Source organism: Amphiura filiformis, chromosome 11 (assembly GCF_039555335.1).
Source record: "Amphiura filiformis chromosome 11, Afil_fr2py, whole genome shotgun sequence".
Classification (NCBI taxonomy): domain Eukaryota; kingdom Metazoa; phylum Echinodermata; class Ophiuroidea; order Amphilepidida; family Amphiuridae; genus Amphiura; species Amphiura filiformis.
This window is the reverse complement of record NC_092638.1, coordinates 14740699-14761043: the sequence shown is the minus strand read 5'-3', so window position 1 is coordinate 14761043 and position 20345 is coordinate 14740699. Positions and strand designations below refer to the sequence as shown.

The 20345-nt window shown below is 40.1% G+C and overlaps 1 protein-coding gene across 1 annotated transcript in view; it reads left to right on the top strand.

The window, feature by feature from the left end:
- The window catches only part of LOC140163499 (uncharacterized), a 50481-nt gene that overhangs the window by 16581 nt on the left and 13555 nt on the right, over positions 1-20345 (top strand). Inside the window, exon 3 of the mRNA XM_072186813.1 lies at positions 15348-15515. Coding sequence (XP_072042914.1) covers positions 15348-15515 — 168 coding nt within the window. The remainder of the gene's footprint in view (positions 1-15347; positions 15516-20345) is intronic.

Genomic DNA, 20345 nt, shown 5'->3' with positions numbered 1-20345 from the left:
ACGCTTGCCGAGCACCTCGGTAGGAAGGTAGCGAACGACCACGGGCAACAGCGTCGGAACTCTTCCGCGAGGTTAATCTGTTAGCGGTGCTAACAGCTAACCTCAACGAGAGTTCTATGGGCCTAGCCCATCGGATGTCATCTCGCCGCCCGGAGAATGCCTGTCTGTCCCTCCAGTCAACTTACGGCTCCGACTTTGCTGAAGCAATGAAGAAGTCAGACTCGGTGGGACAGGGGCTACTCTTTGGACAGACCTCTTGCGCTAGGGTGGAGGACCGGGCGAAAAAGGCCACCAATGAGAGCACTCTGAAGAAGTCAGAGGCTGCCCTGACCAAGGGAAGGGCAGTAAAGCGAAAGAAGAAGCACAAGAAGAAGAAGTCTTCTAAGCGTTCTTCAGCGCCAGCTCCGGCTTCAGCAGGGCGCGCACCACAGACTACACCCGAGCCGAGGCTACTCCAGCACCTCCCAAAAAATCTGGGAAGCGCAAGAGTAGTGCTGGATCGTATGGCAAGCCCCTAAGAAGAGCCGTTCTTCTAAGGGTGGCAAACCAGATCGGTCCTGAGGGCACGGCGGTCGACAGTCCATGCCGGCAGGCCTTGGACTTCCACAGGGATTCCCCTGTGGGCGGCCGCTGTGCATTACGCCCAGAGATGGCATGCCATCTCACCGGGCGCCTGGGTATTGTCAGTGGTCAGTGGGGGTACAGGCTGGAATTTACCAGCCACCCCTCGTGCGCCTGCACGATTCAGAGGTCCACGGTAGTGCCGCCAGGCGGCCCCCAGCGTCGGGCACTACTGTCAGAGGTCACTCAGCTTCTCCGAAAAAGCGATTGTCCCGGTCTACCCCCTTTCACCAAGGGGTTTTGGAGCACTTTTTTCTGGCTCCAAAGAAGACCGGCGACTGGAGGCCCATTCTGAACCTCAAGCCGTTGAGCGAGTTCATCAGGCCCAAGAGGTTCAGAATGGAGGCTCTCGCTTCGGTGCTAGCCTGCCCCATCAAGGGTATGTGGGCGGCATCGCTAGATCTCTCGGACGCATATCTGCATGTTCCGATCGCACCTCAAGATCAGAGGTTTCTACGCTTCAAGGTACAGGGTCAAACTTACCAGTTTCGATGCCTGCCATTCGACTTGTCCACCTCCCCCTGAGTGTTTACACTCCTGGTCAGCGCGGTGGCAGATTACTTGAAGCGCAGGGGAGTCAACATGTGTTGCTACCTGGCCGATTGGTTCATTTACGGACGCACCCCACTGGAGACACAGTGTCGCGTGGAGTTAGTAGTCCGTACGGTGCGGAACCTGGGATTTCTGATCAACGTCAAGAAATCCAATTTGGTCCCGACGCGAACACCACTATTCTTAGGGGCCCAGATCAACCTCAGAGAGGGGATCGAGGTGCCCGCACCCGAGAGGGTGGCGAACATGGCGAGGTGTGCCCGACTCTTGGCGAGTCAGAGGGAGCACCCGCTGTGGCATGGATGAAGGTTTTGGGCCTTATGGCCAGTATGGTAGACCTCGTACCGTGCTGCCGCTTTCACATGAGGCCTATACAACTACACCTTCTAGCCTTTTACAGGCCCAGTCGTCACCCAATATCCCTCGCGGTTCCGATGTCGGAGATCGCGCGAGCGGAACTCTGGTGGTGAGCGTAGCTGTCGGAGGTCGCCGAAGGAGTCAGGAACCCTGCACCAGCGGTGCGTCACGTAGTGACGACCGGCAGCGTCAAAGCTGGGCTGGGGGCCACATCCACGAGGACTCAGTCTCGGGCCTATGGTCGGCCACGGAGACGGAGTTCCATATCAACCTTCTCGAACTTTGGGCAGTGGAGAGAACTCTCCAGCATTTCGAGAAGGTGATCGTGAGATCTCATATCGTTGTCCAAGCGGACAACACAACCGTGGTGGCCTACCTCAACAGACAAGGGGCACCAGGTCACCACGGTTGTGCCTGCACGCTTTTCGCCTGATAGGGTGGTGCAAGGCCAGGCAGATTACGTTGAGAGCGATGCACATAGCGGGAGTCACCAACATCCTCGCGGACGATCTGTCACGAGGAAAGGTGTCGGGACCTACAGAATGGTCCCTTGCTCCGCAGAGTCGCCCAGAGCGATCTTCGGGTGATGTACCACCCCTCGATAGATTTGTTCGCATCTCATCGCAATCATCAGCTGCCGGTGTACTGCTCGAGGGGCGCAGACCCACAGGCATTCGCCGTGGGCGCTCTGTCCGTGAACTGGGGAGGAATGACTGCTTACGCTTTCCCCGATCTCACTACTACGCAAGGGTGGTGACCAAGATCGGGAGGAGGATTGCAACGTCATTCTGATAGCACCGTTCTGGCGAAACACCTGTGGTTTCGACCGATGGTGGATCTACTAGCGGCACAGCCGCGAGTACTCCCCGAGTTACCAAATCTACTCCGGATGCCGGAGGAGAGGTACCAAGTCTACCACTAGAGCACCTGCAGTTAGCTGCATGGCCCTTATCAGGGAACGTGCGGCGGAGGGAGGCTTTTCATCAGAAGCTGCTTCTCTCATCGCCGGGGGTAGACGAGAGTCTACCCTCCGTCCGTATAGTCAGCGTTTGGCTCCCTACTACGCATGGTGCGATGAGAGAATACATCTCCCACTAGAGCCTCTGTGCCTCTAGTGGCAGATTTTCTGACAGAAAAGTTCAGGTCAGGACTTCAGCAGGCAACGATAGCCAACTATAAGTCAGCCATTCTCTCGATTCATCGGGGATTTGAAGATGGGTCGACTATCAATTCAGATGGGTCCCTAAGTCTTCTCCTCGACGGTATGTTCAACGAGCGCCCGCCGGAAAGGAAGGTGGTCCCTCCATGGGACCTCAACACAGTCTTGGAGTATATTAAGGGTCCCCTTTTGAGCCCCTGTCAAAAGCGACCCTTAAATCGTCACTCTTAAAGCGGCCTTTCTTCTGGCGTTGGCTTGGGACGGCGCTGCTCAGAGTTGCACGCAGTCTCAAGTCAGCCTCCGTGTTACTAACAACGGAGCGACGCTGTTTCTTCGCCCGGATTTCCTTGCAAAAAATGAGCGAAGTACATTCCGACACTCGCCCCTCTTCCTTCCCAGTATTGGGCAGGGTTCGTCAATAGCCGAAGACAGGTTGTGGTGCCCGGTGAGGGCGCTACAGCACTACCTTGGCCGAACACAAACCTTAAGAGGGGCTCATGACCGCTTATTTATCACTCACGCAGAACCGCACGGTCCAGCCGCTAAACAGACTCTGGCACGGTGGCTGGTCCAGGTGTTAGTGGACTCGGGGGCGGCAAACGACGCTCGCCCCAAGGCCCACTCACCCAGATCTATCTCATCTTCGTGTGCCTACCATAGGGGGGTCCCCATAGAGGAGATTTGTCAGGCTGTGTCTTGGAAGAACCCGTCGTCCTTTTCCACGGTTTACTACAAAAGCGTAAACCAACGACCAGGCGATAAGTTCTCCAGGGCTATTCTGCGGAGATAATATGGTGGTTGGGTAGCAGGTGTTTGCGGCCAATCAGAATTCCAACATGGTAAGAACCAGTGTTTCTATTCTTAACCACTGAACTTTCAGTTCAGGGGTTTTTGTCTGTTCACGTAGTCTTTCTGTTTCCCGGCCTTGAGGGGGGGAAATAGTTTGACCTCGCGATTACCATGCTACCCACTCTCCCGATCCTTATCAGATGCTGGCCAATCTTGTACCTCCATCCGTCGGTTACTTGCTAGATCGATCTTTCAGATGTTGATGCAAGAAGTATCTTAATCAACATCGGAAGCGGTAAGATCGACCGGTGTACTGAGTCTAGTCCCAAACAAAAATGTTTGGTAGACTCATAACCGTGCGATCTTACCTTTCGATATTGATTATCCGACCCGCCGCCCCTACAAGTTTGGCCGAGTAGGGGCTGCCCAAGTCGGATAAGGGATGATTATCGTGTGTGGCGTCACCGAATGGGTGAGTCCACTTTCGGGGATCGGGGGTTTTGTTATTTATTCATTTATGTGGGACAAAATGACTATTGGTTTTTCCGCATCTCGGGATCGATGCAAGTATCTTAATCAACATCGGAAAGGTAAGATCGCACCGGTTATGAGTCTACCAAACATTTTTGTTTGGGACTAATATTGCGTAACAACGCGGACGCACAACCTTGAATACAGTTCTACCCAATCACGAGTGCATATGTCATCTAGAATGGCCCCAGGGCCCCAAATATCAAAATAAAGGGCACCAGAGTGAGTATCAAGGCTAGAGCTAACAAGGGTGACAGGGCTCCATGTACATTGTACGGGCCCTGGCCCCTGGGGAGGGATGCTCAACATCTACCTCAGATGTCCAAGGCAATGGGCCCCAGAAATGTTCAAAGTATCAAACAAAATGTTTTTCAGTATATCAGCTGGCATACAGTGCTCTGAGTTGGTAACTATACTGATGCACTTTCAGGAGCATTACATACATGAGCCCCATAGGTCAAATATTATGGGACCAACACCAAGGGCCCCAAATCATAAAACAAAGGGCTACTGGGCCAGTCCTTTCTTGGCAAAAAAGCAACTTCAGGACTATAAATATAATCACTGTCAGAATATATTGTGTGGGTATAACTGGTTTGTTACGCTGATGTAATACATGTACTTGACGAGTGAAAAATATCATTTGTAAACAACAAACCAATACTTGGAGTGGGCCCAAAAGTCTAAATTTTGTGCCAAATTTTAAAATACAAATTTTCAGAATTTTTGTAACTTTTCCCCTAATTTTTGGTAAATTTCCAAAAATTTGTTGACAATATGACCCATCTATAGATATTTAAGACTTTTAAGATAGTAATGCTTGGAGCACATCCCTTGACTACCATCCATCAGAGTATCAGACTTTAAGCGGGGAAGTTGCGGTGGAGGCAATTTTGTTCAAATATTATGGGACCAAGGGCCCAAAATCTTAAAACAAAGGGCCAGTCCTTTCTTGGCAAAAAAGCAACTTCAGGACTATAATCACTGTCAGAATATATTGTGTGGGTATAACTGGGTTGTTACGCTGATGTAATACTTGACGAGTGAGAAATATAATTTGTAAACAACATACCAATTCTAGGACAGTGACTGTCCAAGTATTAATATATGCGGGATATTAACACCTTCCTGGTTGAGGCTTTTTATAACTAGCGCTTACCAATTGCCATATGTTTTAAAATAATATAAAAAACAAAGTACAAGCAAATTATAGAATGAAAAATGGACAGCCATTTATGGCTGGGGGTACTCGAGTTTGGTTTGGGTAGGGACTATAGTCCGTTCACTATAGATGGCACATGATCTTTGGAAAAGTACATGCATGGGTCCAGGTCCCCTGGGGAAACAAAGATAATATACAAAACTTTTGGAAAATGTGTGGTGGCTTAATAGTGAATGTTGCCACAACTTGAACATATCCTTTCTAAAACAAAATTATTGGCATTTAAGTGAAAAAAGAACAGGGCCAAGTGTCATCTTATACTGGATAGACTATAGGAGCTGAGAATCTGAAAGTGGACCCATCACTATACCATTTTTTTTTTCAAGAAATTTGGACTCATAAACTCAAAAGTCTAAATTTTGTGCCAAATTTTAAAACACAATTTTTCAGAATTTTTGTAACTTTTTCCCTAATTTTTGGTAGATTTCCAAACAAATTGTTGACAAAATGACCAATCTAAAAAGAAAATTGGCTCAGAATAATGCTTGGAGCACATCCCTTTAGGGACGTACCATTAGACTTCAAGGGGGGTGTTAAGAAGTTGCGGTGGAGGCAAATTATATTAGGATTTGGCCCAAGCAAACAAAGATTAGAGCTATTTACTAACTCTATACATATTACATAAGTATAAGCTTATTGTCCTCTTCAACAATAGCATGCGCATATTTTGGGGGAGGGGCTTTGGGTGTGCGAGCCCCCCGGGGTCAAAGCAGGGGGCGGCCAAAACAAAGGGGCGGCGGAAGATGAAGCGTCGGCAAAAAGAATTAGTAAAGAAAAAAGGGTGAAAAAAAAAAAATTGAAAAAGTATTAATAAAATCAAAATGTGTTGGTTTTAGGGTGCTAGCCTCCTAAAATCCTTTTTTTTTTTTTCAAACCACCGGAAAAAAATTGGGTCAACCTTTTCGGGCTGTTGAGGAAAGGGCGGCTAAATTGAATTTTCTTCAGCCCCCCGGGGTAGGAGCGGCCACGGTACGCCACTGAATAGGATAAGATTGGCGTTTGACAGACACTAAAATGAGAAACATGTAGGACAAACATTTGGTAAACATGAATACAACCTTTATGCACATTTTGCACTGTAACTAGAAATACAATTTGCCGACTTTACTAGCGGTTTGAGATGGATGGTCACAAATGATAAGAATTAGAAGTAAAATGGTTGCACTCAAGTTGTGACACTGTAAGTCTGCATCACTGCTGACTTAGTGCAGAATAATGTTGTACGCAGGTTGTACGTATGCTTTTAGTCATGTTCTCAATACCCAATAGTTCATGTCCTGTTCAACTAAATGCCTGATATTAAATACCGTAAAACGGGGTGGCTTTGGACGATTTTGATGTATTGTCGTAAATATTTTTATAATGATCAGTAGAATTCTGAGTTTCATGTTGGCTTTGGCAAGTACCGATAGAGGACAGTTCATGCCCATAGAGTCAACTCGAGTTTATTTTATTTTCCGATAATTTTGGGGGCGCAAAGTTTGTCCAAAGTCACCCCTGGGTTTAGGGTGACTTTGGACACCATGTATTCAAGTGCATGTCCAAAGTCACCCCGACCTGAAGAGTAGAGCAATGGAGAGAGTGGAAGTAGATGTGAGGTGGGTAGGAGCACAGAGGATGCTGTTGGGGTAGGGCATGGTCACTGTGTGGTGTATTTTAAAGGCGATTTAATACCCTGATTTTCATCAGTACCCATCTTCTTTTTTTTTTTTGTTGCAAATTTATAAGGTATATAAATATGTTCATCATCTCATGTCCTGAACTTATAAAATATAGACTACATACAAAGTGGTTTTAAACCATTTTAGAAAATCATTTTAGCCCTATATATTTTTTTTGTTTACTGTATCCTGGTAACTGAGATGTGTGTTTCATAACAAACCATAATTTATTCTATTGAACATGTCCAAGTAGAATACATGAATAGAATACATTAAATCCTTTGTTATACTATCTATAGAAATATACTCACTGATTATAACACTGAATAAATTAAATAGGCCTAAATAATCTCTTCCACATGGCTCAAAATAAGCTAAGGTGTCATAAAAGTGTAACACACAATTATTTTTCCAGCTCTTTTCTTTTGGTCTCCAACCAGGTTTAAATTATAGTATGCACATATATCGTTCATAATACACTAAAAGAAAGATAAGTTATAGACCATTTACTTCACAAATTCAATTTTCTAGCCCTTGCGTACGTTATATTTGACAGACACAATTTTGATGATTTTCTGCAATCAAATAAAAATTTATAAAGTATTACATATGGTATTTTGTGGTTATTTAGGTGTAGGACCTACAGCAACTGATTGTGGAAAAAAATGTGTCCAAATATTACAATAAGGAGGATAAATTGTTATAAATAAAATATGTGTGTCTGTCAAGCCATAACATACAAAGATGTCTGTCAAATGTAACATACAGAATAATAATTTGGCAAAAACAGTTCAAGATGGGAAATTGAATAAAGATCACATGCAGTTTATAAATCACATGTTTTAAAACACTTTTATAAACTCTTAAACTATCATCATAATGTGAACATCAAGTGATTTTTAATTTTTTTAAACGTATTGCGTATGTTACTTTTGACAGACACATACAAATCTTGCGTACAAATGTTTGACAGACAACACTTAACAATGGATTGTGTCATCAAAAAAGCTTCTCCTCACAAAGTGATAGTGCCACAAAACTAGGTGGAGCTAAATGCTATGTCATGTAGCATAATTAGCTGTATCACCCTAGTTTAGCAGGAATTACAGCACCGTCTTGCGTATGTTACTATTTGACAGACATTTCAAGAAAAATTTTAAAATTGTTATATGTTCAAAAAAGATGGCAGCCACTTACAAATTGATTATAATATGGAGAAATGAAGTTATTTACAATAGATTTACCCTTTAGTTTATGCTTCAAGTCTTTGTTTATAAAAACTGAGGGACTTCAAAATCAATCAAAAGTTTGACAGACAATAGTAACATACATAAGGCAAACTTTTAAATCCTTTTTTGATCTGTTAACTTATAATTCATAATGCCTCTTTCTGTTTTTTTGATTGGTTTACTGCACCATTTTGGGAAACAGGTCACATGAATTTCTATATAAAGGATCCATAAAAAAAATTAAAAGCTGTTGAAAAAAGGCGTCTCTTGGCATGTTACAAATAAAAGTGTAAAAATAGGCATTTTTACAGCTATTTTTTATTATTTTTATTATTTAGAGTGAAAGGATTTTACTTAAATTGTGTATGCTATGTCTTTACTACCTAAACTTGCCACTAAACTAGCAAATATTCCATTTCTATAATTATTATTTTTAAAAAAGATGTCAAAATATATGGCTATAATATGACACCTTAGCATATTTTGAGCCACATAGACAATTTAATACTACTACATGTATGTACATTATCTTCTATAATATGTTGTTAGGAAAAGAGATTAATAAAAAACCCTTTAAAAAGGGATGTACCGGGACAGGAATGATTTCATGTGAAGATTAAATAATCCTTCTGAAAGATGCTTGTAATGTGTAATATTTGACAGGCGAGACATGGTTTTAAAATGACAATTGTGATTCAAGGATGTACATCTAATTGATTGGCCTTGGTTGGATGCTTGCAATTAAACATATGGGGTAATCTCTGATAATTATGTGATATTGTTGGCTGGCAAAATAGGGAGATTTTGGATGGTGGGAGGTACTGGTTGATTGGTGGTAATCATGGTGAAAAGGATTAATCCTAGTTGACGCTAATTCACATGTCCTCCTACTCAAATATCATTATCACCAGGTTTGGATGGCATGAGTAGGAAGCAGACACTGTTAGGGTACAAACACCCCTACACATATACCCCATATACATGGATTGCTAAATGGTCTTGTGGCCTAAAAAACAAGCGACGTTAAGCACCTTATAGTATAGATTAATTCATTCATAGCTCTTTTTGTTTTTTGAGAATTTAAGCATACAAAGTAACAATCAAAATTTCGAGAAATATTATTTTTCAAAAACTGAACCCAAAAATAGCACCTTTAAAGCCAAGAATTGAATGTTTACTGATAATATTCTTAGTAACAAAATTCAATCATTACTTAGGACATATGCCCTAAAGTTTCATTCTAGTTGTGACATATTTGTCATCATAAAAATAGACCCAAATATTTGAAGGTGATGTGTGCATCAATAGCTTTTGGTCATCATCGTGTTACCAGGAAATGTACATATTTCCAATATTCAGTGATCTTGCTTATTTATTAATAGGCCTACAGGTCTTCGATGTGAGGGATTCAACTTTTACCATGTTTACTGCATGTTGCATGGTCAAACATGTTACATGTAGTTGAAAATTATCCAACACATATTAAGATAACAGACCACCACAGACAGACCACTAGGAACATGAATAGAGTAAGATGTGTAAATTAAATATGTCATCATAACTCAGCAGGTAGCTCTCACCAGAGATATTGGATCACATACCATACAACACACTGAGATACTGAACTCACACAAAGCATGTATGTTACCCCGTGTGTCTGCCCACATGATCCCATAGCCTGCCAAGATAAGTGTTCTAGTGAAGAGAACCAGCAAAACTTCCTAGTCTAGATTCAGAAAAATTATTTTCCTAAAACATATACCTATTTTACCTTACCATGCAAAATCAACACAATATTTCTGATATCCATTCAACCACAAGTTATATGTTTACACATTACAAGCATAAATCATCATCAAAACAACTTGATTCAGGTACGTGCCTTCTTTATGAATTTCTGTTTCATACATAGCCTAGAAACAACAATTTTTTATATCCAACTAATAAGTACCGTGGCCAGCTTTGCTGGCCCCGGTACAAAAAGGCTATAAGGTCATCAAAGGTCAGGTTATAGGTCAATTGGTTCAGGTCAAATTCAGGCATCAATTTTGAATACATGTGATAGTCTGTGATATCATACATGTCATAATGAGGCATCAATTTTGATATTTTGTCTGTTACTGGATATATAATGGAAATGTGTGAGGTGGATATACTAAACCTTGGGATGTAAATGGTGAGTACAATTTAGATTGCCTAGTTGAGTTGGATTGGGCAAATAAATATAAAACAGTTACCAAAATCACAAAAATGAAGCTTACGGAAAACTACCTAATATGGTGGTATAGGTGACAAAAAATACAATCTTTTTCAACATTGCTGTAGTATGGTTGTGGTAACCTGTTACCTATGGCTTAATTAAGTTTCAGTGACATAGTGTTGCAAGTTCAAAATACAAAATATAGCTCGACATTGAAAATAGAAGCATTTTAACCGGTTCGATTTTTTGATAGTTGTGGAGCACCAAGTTCATGAAGTCATAAAAGAAATCAGGGACCACTTTTTCCCATTTTACATATCAACATTATTTCCCTAATATGTGTTAGCAACATATCCAAAATTTTAACGAAATCCGTTGATAGTAAGCTTTCCAAAATGAAGTGAATTTAAATCATCAGTGATGTACCTCCTTTTGGCTTCTATCTTCAAAAGCATGTAAGCTACATTGATACCGATGCCACCAATAAAACGAGAAGATTTGCCCCTTCATTTTGCATACCACTTTGTCCAATTTTTTTTTGTAATTTCTTCACAAAATGCAAAAAAATGCAACAAAAATCAATGGGTGTAGTACCCCCTTAAACAAAGTGTCAAATTTTTTGGTATTCGTTTATTATGTCCAAAGTCACCCCGGAAAGGAAGCCAAACCCTGGGGTGACATTGGACACAGCCTGCTTTTAAATTTTTAAGGGGGTACTATACCCCTAGCCAATTTTGTGCCTATTTTTGCATTTTTCCCAAAAATTATAGCGCATTTGTGACAAGTAAGATATGTATATAGGGGCAAGGACTACAACTACTACACTGAAAATTCAGCAACTCAAGGCAAGTAGTTATTGATTTATTGATCAAATACTGGTTTTCCCTCATTTTTGACTAACTCCACAACTGTTGTCTGTGCCGAAATAAAATTTCCAGTGCAGTAGTTGTAGTCCTTGCCCTATAATACATATATCTAAATGATATCTTACTTGTTACCAATACGTTATAATTTGTGAGAAAAATGCAAAAATAGGCACAAAATTGGGCAGGGGTGTAGTACCCCCTTAAGAGTGGGTAGATATCATGACTATCCAGGTAGGTTCTTGGTTCATCTGTGTTCACTATCCAACCAACAGGCTTGGCTTGAGTTTCCACTCTTATGTTCCGGTGGAGTACCGAAAGTTTGACCACCACAAAAATCCTGTATTTTATGGGCCCCGCTAAAAAGTTATGAAAAACATATAAGATAACACATTATACTGGGAAACTTTAGTCATTTGTAATGTCCATATATAAAGGGTTCACAAAAAATAACTCCCCCCTAAAATTACAAAACAATTTTTCTCATAACTTGACATTATTTCGTGGATTTGAAAAATTTAAAAACCTGTGAATAAAGGAATTGTTTTTCTACCCTCCCAACGTTCTTTCATCTGAAAATCTTTTTGTTTTAGCTAAAAATAATCACGTTTTCTAAAAATGATGCTTTCAGAAAAAGTTGCAACATCCTCATTTATGTCGAAATTAGCTTCAACAAATCATTATTTTGCACTACGTGATGGTTTCATGGGTGACTAAGAGTTCAGAGACAAAAAGGTGAAGGGAAAAAACAACAATTAAATCAATCGTAACATTGATACCGAGAAAGTTTTGTACATTACATGTATGGGATGTTGAAAAGCGCAACTTTTTTAAAGCATCATTTTGGACAAATGTGATTATTTTGACCAAAACAAAAATATTTTAAGAAGGGATAACTTTAGTAGGGTAGCCCCTCTATTCACAGGTTCTTAAAATTTTCAAATTAACAAAATGAATGTTAAGTTATGCAAAGAAATGTTTTGTAACTCCTAAATTGATTTTACCATTTTTGAAACACCGGCTCAATAAAATCTTTTAGAAAAACCCAGTACATGTTAATTAGTCATTGTTTTATACTGCAAGATGATTGCATGGGTGACTGGGTAATCGTATGTACATAAAAATTAAAGAAAACAAAAACACCATTAAATAAATCAAACATTGATATCGAGAATGTTTTTGTACATTAAATGTATAGGCTGTGGAAAAGTGCAACTTTTTCTGAAAGCATCGTTTTTGGAAAATGTAATTATTTTTGGCCAAAACAAAAAGATTTTCAGACGAAAGAACGTAATAGGAGGTTAGAAAAACAATTCCTTTATTCACAGGTTTTTAAATTTTTCAAAACAACGAATTCTATGTCAAGTTATGCAAAGAAATGTCTTGTAATTTTAGGGGGGAGTTATTTTTTGTGAACCCTTTATTTTCCCACATAAGAACATATAAAAATATTCTTAGAAATGTTAAAAGGTAAAACAGCCTACATGAAATATAGTTTTTCCTATGCGTGTCCAAAGTCACCCCTCCGTCCAAAGTCACCCCGTTTTATGGTAATAATAAAAATTCCTTTTAAAAAGGAATGGGGCGCCCAATGGGAGCTTTGATGTGACGTGCTAAAATCTGGAGGGGGCAGTACTCCCACATAGGTCACAGGTGATGCATATGTAGGTCTATTAAGAGTTAAGACCCCCTTTTCACCATCATCGCTGTCACCCAAAGACCCCATCCATTACCAGCACGTGCTCAGTCACCCAAAGACCAGGCTATTAAGACCCCCTTTTTCACCATGTCACCAAAAGACCCCATTACCAGCACATGCTCTGTCACCCAAAGACCCCATATTTTAGATATGCATGTCACCCAAAGACCTACATTGTAGACCCTAATATTTCCATCTGAACAGCAACGAGTCGTCTATCACTGATTTTCGAGGCTTCTTTTGGCTCTCACCCAAAGACCCCATTAAAAAAGGTCATATATATTCTCACCCAATGCCCCCCTAATTTAGATCCAAACGGTCCCTCTCTCACCCAATAACCCCATATTTTGTAAATAAAAAAGCCAAAAGTCATAGTGACCAGAATACCTTTACATATATGGCATTTACCAAAGTCATGAAAATAATCCACAATCCACATAGAATTTGCTGTGGCAGAAAATGAATCAAAGATGATATAAAGTCTGTGTAGTGATGCATGTGCCATTTCCCTTGGATCGTGACATCTACATGTATGAGCATGTAGCATGAACATGTCAGCGCCAAACCTGCATACTATCAGCATAGGGGTGCTTATTTTATTGCAATTTTGCCATGGCTCTATAGTATACAATGTACTAGATTAAACCATTTTTGTTGACACTTAATTTATAGTGATGAAGATACTGATCAGAGGCTCCAAAAGATTTTAAATATTGGGGGGGCAATGGCACCTGGCCAAAATTATTGGGGGGGCTACCACTGCTGATCTGCAGCCAATGAAAAAATGAAACACAAAAATGCTTCTACGCAGGGTTCGAATTTGTTAACAAATTTGCGTAGCAGTTTTTGGCTAATTCATCATAATCAAGATACTTCCATTTACTAAAGCACTATAAAAAGTGCTATACAAATGCAAAATTGGGTAGCAGTTACTTCAAAATATGGAGCAAACTGCTATGCGATACTGCCAAATTCGAACCATGCTTCTACAACGTACTGCAAAATAGTCTGACGAGTAGGACCTGAATTTTTTTAGCCACAGACCATTATCTACTAAACTAGTATATTGTATACTTTCCCTTCATCCCTGGGATATTATCAAATACTTCTTTGTGCGCAAATGAGCATGAAAATTAATATAGTGACTATTCATGGTGTAAGTACTCCAGGTTACACTGTCAGGTTATTGACCCCACACTAAAACTACTACATTGTACCAGGAAGCCTGATATAATACTAATTGATTCAATTGACAATGTATTAGGCCAAATAAAAAAATAAACATGTTTCACATCCCCTCCCGCTTCCTTTTTTGAGGTTTCTTCAATTTTATTTTTATTTTTTGAAATTCAGTTATAACTTTTCAAAAAATATGTCTAGGAAGTAGAGATGCTTTCTATAGCCTTCCTAATATACAAGAAACACTTTTATAAGGTTTTGTGATAGTTAAAGGGGGCCCTATCTCTCAGAACAACAAATAAAAAGAGGCCTCCTCCTTTTTCCAGGCATTATTGTATACGCTAAAACAGCTCTAATTATGGGTATTTACACCAATTTTGCGATAAAAAATAGCAAATAAAAAGCCCCCTCTTCCTCCTTTTTTTCGAAAACCCGGACGTGAAACATGTTTTATTTTTTACTTAGCCTTACATTGCTGCGAGATATATTTTTGTTAAATATTCTTTTATTTTACAATGCCAAGATTATTTTCCCTTTAATGCATTAATTGGAAGGTTTGACAAGCTTGATGACATTTGTTTGGCATTTTCCTTCTCCTTCTTCTTGGGTACACTATAGCATGTACAAGATACGCTAAAGTGGATGCAGTTGTACTGGGTTTCAAATTGTACAGATAAAAACCAAATCTGCCAGAGATCGCAATATGGACGCTTCTGCAATGACCCCTGAGCTATGTGCATCTAACCATGGAGGGGTGACCAGCACGTAAATATACCTCCACTCCCCCTGCGCTGCAGGCTGCATGTAGGAAACAGCAAATAGATCCTTTAGGAGCTATCATCTATGGTTAACATGGTTAATAATAATTGTACTGGGATAACTGAACAATTGCACGGTTCTATATGCCATGACACATTGCAAGTTGAGATCTCATAATTGCTGTGTGACCTGCACAAAAATGTTATAAAAATGTGTTATTTAATTCTTGGACACTGCATGTACAATTTGTAAGCAAAGAGTGTGTCCACAAGCAGACAGATGGTGGGGGGAGGGTATACCTAAACAAATGGGAGTATCGAAGCCAGTAACTTTTCTTCCCAATTTGTCACAGAATTTTATGGTAAAAAAACTATAAAAAAAGAGGAAATAAAAAATGAATTTGCTGTTTCAGCTGAAATGGATGCGCTAAGAAAATCGAACGCACGCATGGGCTTTGAGACATAACAATTTTTATTTTTTAGCCTTAACAATGTTTATTGTTTGTATCATTCCTTTGCTCATGCAGGTTCAGGGTATCCCTATCTCAGTGCATACATGAGTGGAGGCAGTCCAGGAGCTTACAAACCAACAATGTCGTCAATGCCCCCATCCAGTGCTGCCACAGCCGCTGCAGTTACAGCGGGTCTACACATGCCGCAATACTGGCCGTCGACTGCTGAAACAACATCCAGAGGTAAGAAGCATTGCTTGCTTAGTGAATGATTCAATACGATGTTGGACATGCCTTGGGTGGAGATTTGTATGAATGAATTTTAGCAAAGGCTAGCTTGTTTTCATGATAATTGGAGTACCAAAATAAAAATAAAATAGAAATAAGCCAGTTTTTCTCAGAGTGGATTAAAAGGTGCCTGCCTAGTAGTATCATTAGTTCTGTTTAAATTGGTCATCACAATTTCATATCAGATGCAAAAGTGGAACATGTATTCTAAATCAGTTGTTTTACATCTCCTCAATCAGCTTTGTGATTTGTCATAGTACTAAGCTTATTGTAAATACATCTTTTTATTATAATTTCTTCAGATTTATTTTAATTGTTTAAGTGGATATTGTTTTAGTTAATATCATTATGGACTGGTATCCCCTTTGAATTAACAAGCAATGTTTTTCGATTATTTATAAATCTTTAGATGTAGTTTCAAACAGGGCTGTCAACGTTTTGGAACTGTTTGGTGTGAGACACTGTCAAACAGAGGCGTACCGGGACGTATTTATTATTTGCCGACTACAATGTTCATTTTGACCTGATAATTATTTGAGCCACAGCACTCGAGAATCTGAAAAGTGTGTGTGTGTGGGGGGGGGGGGGTAGATTTGACTAATTTTACTGCTTTAAATGCATGAGATCTACATGTACCTAGGTGTGAGATTATACTACCGTGACCCAATGTGTGAGAGTCATGCCCAATGCGTGAGAGTTGACAGCCCTGGTTTCAAATGAATCTCAGTAAGTCCATAGATTTTAAATGGTAAGTCACAGTTCTCCAGATCTTACACATGTGTTGTTTAAAATGAGTTGTGGTATAAATAATAACAAAACTTAAGCCACAAGTGCAAGAACACTGTTGTTGTTGTCCTGTTTTTAACTGGAATCAGGAGCAATTTGTTTTTGAACATTGCTCCTGGTTCACTCGGATTTTACAAGAACCAGGAGCAATTATCCTTTTCTGCATACAATCAGCATACCAGCACTAATGCAAATAATCAAGGTCCAAGCTGGAACCAAGAGCAATTTGTTTTAGAAAATTGCCCCTGGTTCATGTGAATTTTACAAGGACCAGGAGCAATCGGTGGTTTTACGAAGGCAAATTTGCTCCCTGCGCCCACTTTAATATATCAATGCTTGATTGGATATTTGAGAAACTAACATATCGTACAAAAATCAACTCCTGTGCTGTAGTATGTGATAATAAATAATCCGAGATTTTGAATAAAATGACAGAGTACAAATGTAGGTCATTTAATTATTCAGATTGAAATATTAGTTGAACGCATACACGATGTTCATAACACTACGTACAATAGTACATGGCGTACGGAAAGGTCATAACGTATCGAAAGGACAAACTCAGTCACAATCGACAGAGTGATATGCATTGGTGACTTATGCGCTGGTATTAAATACCGGTAGCGATTTTCCTTGTTTTGCCTCATCGTTCGGGTCAAAATTAAAAGGTTTCATAGCATATATCTGACAGTTAAATATTTTGTGGCTATGAAAGTGTTGCAATATTGCTTTAACTGTAGACACGCAGGATGTCTGCGGTGCCTGGATGATGTTGCTAGATTGTACTGTACACACTAAGCAATGACCACAGTCGAGGTGTGTAAGGTCAGGCCGCACTTCATGAATAGTGAACACTTAGCCACGTCCACAGTAAAGGTGAAAAATAAAATGGACAGTTAACTAAATGGGGTGGGTTGACGTCCATGTTTGCCGGTGTTTACGCGTAGGTGTGTGTGCTTGATGTACATGTATGTGGAATTTATATAACTGTGCAGTTTTATGGCATGTCAGGTGTATTTACGTAGACTCATGATAAGTGACATTTATCATTTGATAGAGGAGTAGGCCTCAAAGAGAATTTAAGGGGAGGATAAGGGAAGACACATTCATTCGTCAGACGCATGAATTTAAGATTTCTTGATATTTATTTAAAAACATTCAGGTGTAGTCTTTCACTTGAAATTGATAAAATGCAACTTTTTAATATTCCCCTCCCACTTTTTCTTCATTTAGAATTAGAAATCACTATTTTACACTTTCCCGCTATAAAAATCACTGTGCATGTGCAGTAAAGAATGCACGAATACAAAATTGTGTGACTATTCACATGATTCATGTCAAATGACGTGGCGCAAACCTGTGTGTAGGACCAACACAGTTGAGTTGCATTCGGTATGTTGTTAATGCCAGTAAATGTGTAAACAAAACAAAGATTTGCAGTCGAAATGCCACTCAGATTTTTTTAATATTTTGCTTTTTAGGACACTATAAAAGCAGACATTTTTGATTCATTGGTGCAAAAAGATGCAAATTAAGACCATGTACCAGATACAGCTTTCGCAAGCTTAATGTATTTCTGTTTTAAAACGTACAGTATAGGATGTTTGGTTAAAACATTTATTTTACTAAAACGTTAAATTTTGACAACATAGTGCAATTGATACAAAATGTGGGGTAAAGGAGTTAAATCTGATGTTACCATCAGATTCTTCCAACTCATTTTCATTCCAAAAATGTATACTTTTATAGTAAACTTCAGGAATAATGAATTTTGGAAAGGGGTCCATGTTTTCTCCCATTACTTTCCCCTTAAATTAAACGAACATAAATGTGTACATCCATATCAAAACGATGCACTTGTCGGCTGCTACATGTGTCTCATTTGACATAATAGCTAGGAATAAGTACCAGACTCATCTGAAGTGCAGGTCTCTTCAAATCATCCCCAAATCATATGGTTTCAGGCATGTTCTTTGTTTTCCTGAACCATGTGACTTGGCGATGATTTGATGTAATCTTCACTTGAGATAAGTCTGGTATTCATTCCTAGCTAATTATGTTAAATGAGACACATGTAGCAACCGACAATGTGTAATCAATTTGAGGAACCTAAACATTGACAGAATCTCTCATCTATGGACACTGTCTAGGCAGAAATAAAATGCCTCATTCACACTCACATTTTGTCTTAATGGATCTGTCTACACTGCATGCACCTAGTTCTGTTCCTCTGAATTGACATAAAGGCAGAGCACAGAGATCTGTGGGCAGCGTCAGTTGTTCTGATACATTTGTCTTGAAGTCATAATGTCATGGGGTATTTATGTGATTGCTGAAAAACAGCCAGTGCTGCTCTTGACACTGTACTGTGGTTGGCATGTTTGATGACTGCAAAGAATAGCTTGATACATTGTAGTTCTAAGTACAGAGCCTGTATTGGAATATGAAAGTGACGTACCTGTGGGTGTGTGTCACACTAGAGGTCTATTGGTGTGTTTTTTACTTTGTCGAAAAAAAGGGGGCGAGCTTGGCAGGGTTGGAAGCCCCCAATGAGTTTCTGCAGTAAATTCTATAATTTGTATGTTTGATTTTGACAATAAACATGCTATTTAGGTTAAAATAGAGGGTGTTTTGAATTTAATCCAAACATTTTGCCTTTTCAACCGAGGGTAATTCCGAGGTATATTAAAGGCAAAATTTTTTGCTTAAATCACAATGCCTGACATTTTAACTGATGGAAAGGTATTATCCGTCATTTTTCAGCGCTCACTTTAAAAGATTTTACTCTCTGAAATTGGTAAAAACAATATTTTTAATCTCAACTTACATTTAACCCTTCAAAGAATCAGGCTTACCGCTAACAACCAAGTAGCATAAAATCCTATGTTGTGCAATATGGTAGTTGCGTGTGTGCCGTGTGAACTGTTCTGTTGCATAGAATGCATGCACGCAAAAGTCATTGCATCAGTCTGTCAGTGGAGTGTGCCAGTCTGCATAATGTGGGAACCGTTGCGCAAACATTCAAAATGATTCAGAATCAGAAAGATTTGGGTTGGTTTCAGTCATAGACAAGGCCGGATTTACCATTGGGCCAGATGGGCCCGGGCCCAGGGCTCCCAACATTTGGGGGCCCCCCAAATTGCCCTGTGCACATTCCTTTTTACCAAAATATGGTAATATTGCAAAACATTTCCACGCTTCACGCACACTAGCCCATTACATAGCAGAATTCACCTTCATCTTGGGCTAAAATAGTCGGAGATCAAAAGTCGTGTTAAAATCGGAACAAAATATGCTAGTCACTCTCTAAACCAAAACTTGGCCACTTGAGTACACATGCCTTCCTCACGGTGAGTTTGGGGGCCTCCAAATTCTGACCTGGCCCAGGGCCCCAAATCCGCCCATGGTCATAGAATGTAAAATCAGAGAAAATGGCACAGAATATGGAAGTGACATTGGTGTAAAATTGTGAATTTGTCTGAGCTTGGAAACCAGAGACAGATTGATAGTAATATCAGCAATACAAAGTGTCTTGGAAAGGAAGATTTATCAGTCATAGAATGTTCCTTTTTATCAGAGAAAATGGCACAGAATATGGAAGTGACATGGGTGTAAAATTGTGAATTTGTCTGAGCTTGGAAACCAGAGACAGATTGATAGTAATAACAGCAATAAGTACAAAGTGCTGTGGAAAGGAAGACTTGAGTCAATGGTTGACCTAGTTCGATAACATGATAATGTGGCTGGAGGCTGGAGGGAGGGTAGAAGACATTGCAACATTGAAAGCTGCCATTTGCAATAAAATATGGTGAATGCATGTTTTGTGTAGGCACAGAATTAGAGAAGGAGAATGGCATGGGCCTCCCTATATCGCCACGTACAATTGCGCCGTCAGCTATATGGGGAGAAAATTAGGGGTATTCGCAGGCCTTGTCTGTTGAAAATTGCTGGCGAGTGACAAATCACTCTCCTCCAAACTTGCCAGGTGAGCTGTATGTG